At 37.3% G+C, this 2,229-nt stretch overlaps 1 protein-coding gene across 1 annotated transcript; it reads left to right on the top strand.

The window, feature by feature from the left end:
• The first annotated feature begins 1,179 nt into the window (after positions 1-1,179).
• LOC120184617 (RING-H2 finger protein ATL78-like) lies at positions 1,180-1,834 on the top strand. The gene has a single exon (XM_039189031.1). The coding sequence runs from the start codon at positions 1,221-1,223 to the stop codon at positions 1,803-1,805; it is 585 nt and encodes a 194-aa protein (XP_039044962.1). The 5' UTR covers positions 1,180-1,220; the 3' UTR covers positions 1,806-1,834.
• The last annotated feature ends 395 nt before the right edge of the window (positions 1,835-2,229 follow it).

Raw genomic sequence — 2,229 nt, forward strand, 5'->3', positions numbered from 1 at the left:
AAAGTATAATAAAAGCTAAAGAAGAGTTCCCACTTTTATCTATCCAAAATATATAATAGTTTTCATTTTATAAAGTGCTTTACATTTTGTACACATGGTTCTCACGTATTAGTTGCAGGCTTGCAGTATCCCTGACAGATTCAGATCATCACCCTTTATTGCTTTTCATCAAGTACCAAATTGACAATTAAAAATGGCACCAGTATTTTCAAAAGATCTCGCACAAGATCCGGCTCTAGTCGTAGCCACATGTAAAAGCTGATTCATTTATTTTACTTCCTTTCCATTGCGCCAGGAAATTAGATTAGCAGACTACTTGCATGGCTGAAAGATAATGCTCTGATTCGATAGCAAAATAAACAAATTAAAGAACAAGTGGTTCTGGAAACTTATATCTTATGCCAATTAGTTGCAGGCTAGCCGTAGATTTCTGATGATAATCCACCATATATATATATTAAAATGCATGTAAAGATTTGTTAATTTATGGTCCTGAACCTGGCCTGCATAACAGCATCCAATAGCTGATCGGATAACTATGAAATTAGCTGTGAATTGTACTTTATATCAAGCAGCTATTTTTCTGGTTAGAAACCAAACTCCATTAATGTCCCTTTCAGGATCCTTAGACGCTCAAAAAGGTAAAGTACATAACATTGTGCTTGGTGCTTTGGTTTCGTCAAGTTTTTTTAAACAACTATTTTTTTTTTTGCATAGATTCCAGAATTTCTGTGCGGATGTGCTTACAGTCGCCTGTTACAGCAGTGGAAATCCATACATGAAAAACAGACATGACACAGCGTAGAGTTCATGTCCTTGATAGCTGAAGCAGTTTAAGTTAGTTTTCAAAAACATCATTCGTTCTGCAATGGTTCATCTGTTATTATCCCTTCCAATGACTAGATGTTCCATTGGAGAGGAACAATGGGTGGAAGCTTCCACATAGTACCTTTGGCTGCTGGAAAGTTCAATTGGCCTTTCAGCAATATTAAAAAAAGATTAGATGTTGATGCATAGTGGAATTTATGGAAAGTCCTAAATAAAATCTTCGAGTTAACTACTTACCCTCCAAAAGATAGACTTAAGCTCTCTCTTGACATAACCCTAAAATATAACGGCTCTGACCCACCTTTTACTTTTAACTTTTTTTCGTGTATATTAATCCTTCAATGGTACCAATACCTTCAGTCATCTGAACTAAAGACACTAGGAAATCAAACATGACAATTTCAACAACATCCGGTCCACATCTCTCCCAAGAGTTGCTTGAAAGCTTCCATCCAAGAAAGCTTCTCCTTCATGCCTCTCTTTACCCAATAGAAACCCCAGCAATTTCCCCAGCTCCACAGCACAGTTATTCCAACAACAACAACTTACATGCAAATGAACGCATTGTTATCTTGGTCCTCATTTGCACCATCATGTCCTTTTGTGGGGTGTTTTGTTTTTTCAAGTGTTCGATTAGGGGCTCAACTTCTCCTTCAGCCAAGTTATTCAATGTAGGAGTTAAGCAGAAAGCCTTGAATGCCTTCCCTATTGTGAAATACGCATCAGATTCGAACCTGCCTGGCCTAGACACCGCTTGTGTTATATGCTTGTCGGAGTTTGTTACCGGGGAGTGTCTACGGATTTTGCCAAAGTGCAACCACGGATTTCATACTCGTTGTATCGATATATGGCTTAGTTCACATTCTTCATGCCCTACATGCAGGCACTGCCTGACTGAAACGGACCAGAAGACCGATAACTACGGCCGGGTAGAGACTCTGCCGGCGCAGGAAGCCATGAACATAGAAGAGAACTAGAAATTGTGCATAATTATAGGGATAACTAGGCTGGTAATTATCCGTTTAATATCAATTAATGGCATGGTAGTTTTGAAATGGTTGCAGTCAGTGGAACAGTGAACTAAATTTGCCCTTGAACTGAAAATTCTTTAAAGTTAATCCAACAGAATACTGTGATTGGATCAAAAATATTCTACAGATCGTACGATCAATCTCGCCAAGAGAAACGCTTTTTTAAAAGGAAGTGATGAAATATGAAAACGGATAAACATGATATGAGTAGTTTAGAACCACTTTACTCAGAGACACAATATCTGTTAAAAGCAACTAAAAGCAAAATAAATTACAAGGAGGGATTAATATTAACTCTGGTTAGAATTTGCAGTCATTTTCAAAAGTGGAATTGAACTTAATTCAATTTATTTGTGATATCATTCCACAT

This window comes from Hibiscus syriacus, unplaced genomic scaffold (genome assembly GCF_006381635.1).
Source record: "Hibiscus syriacus cultivar Baekdansim isolate YM2019G1 unplaced genomic scaffold, ASM638163v2 tig00112925_pilon, whole genome shotgun sequence".
NCBI lineage: Eukaryota > Viridiplantae > Streptophyta > Magnoliopsida > Malvales > Malvaceae > Hibiscus > Hibiscus syriacus.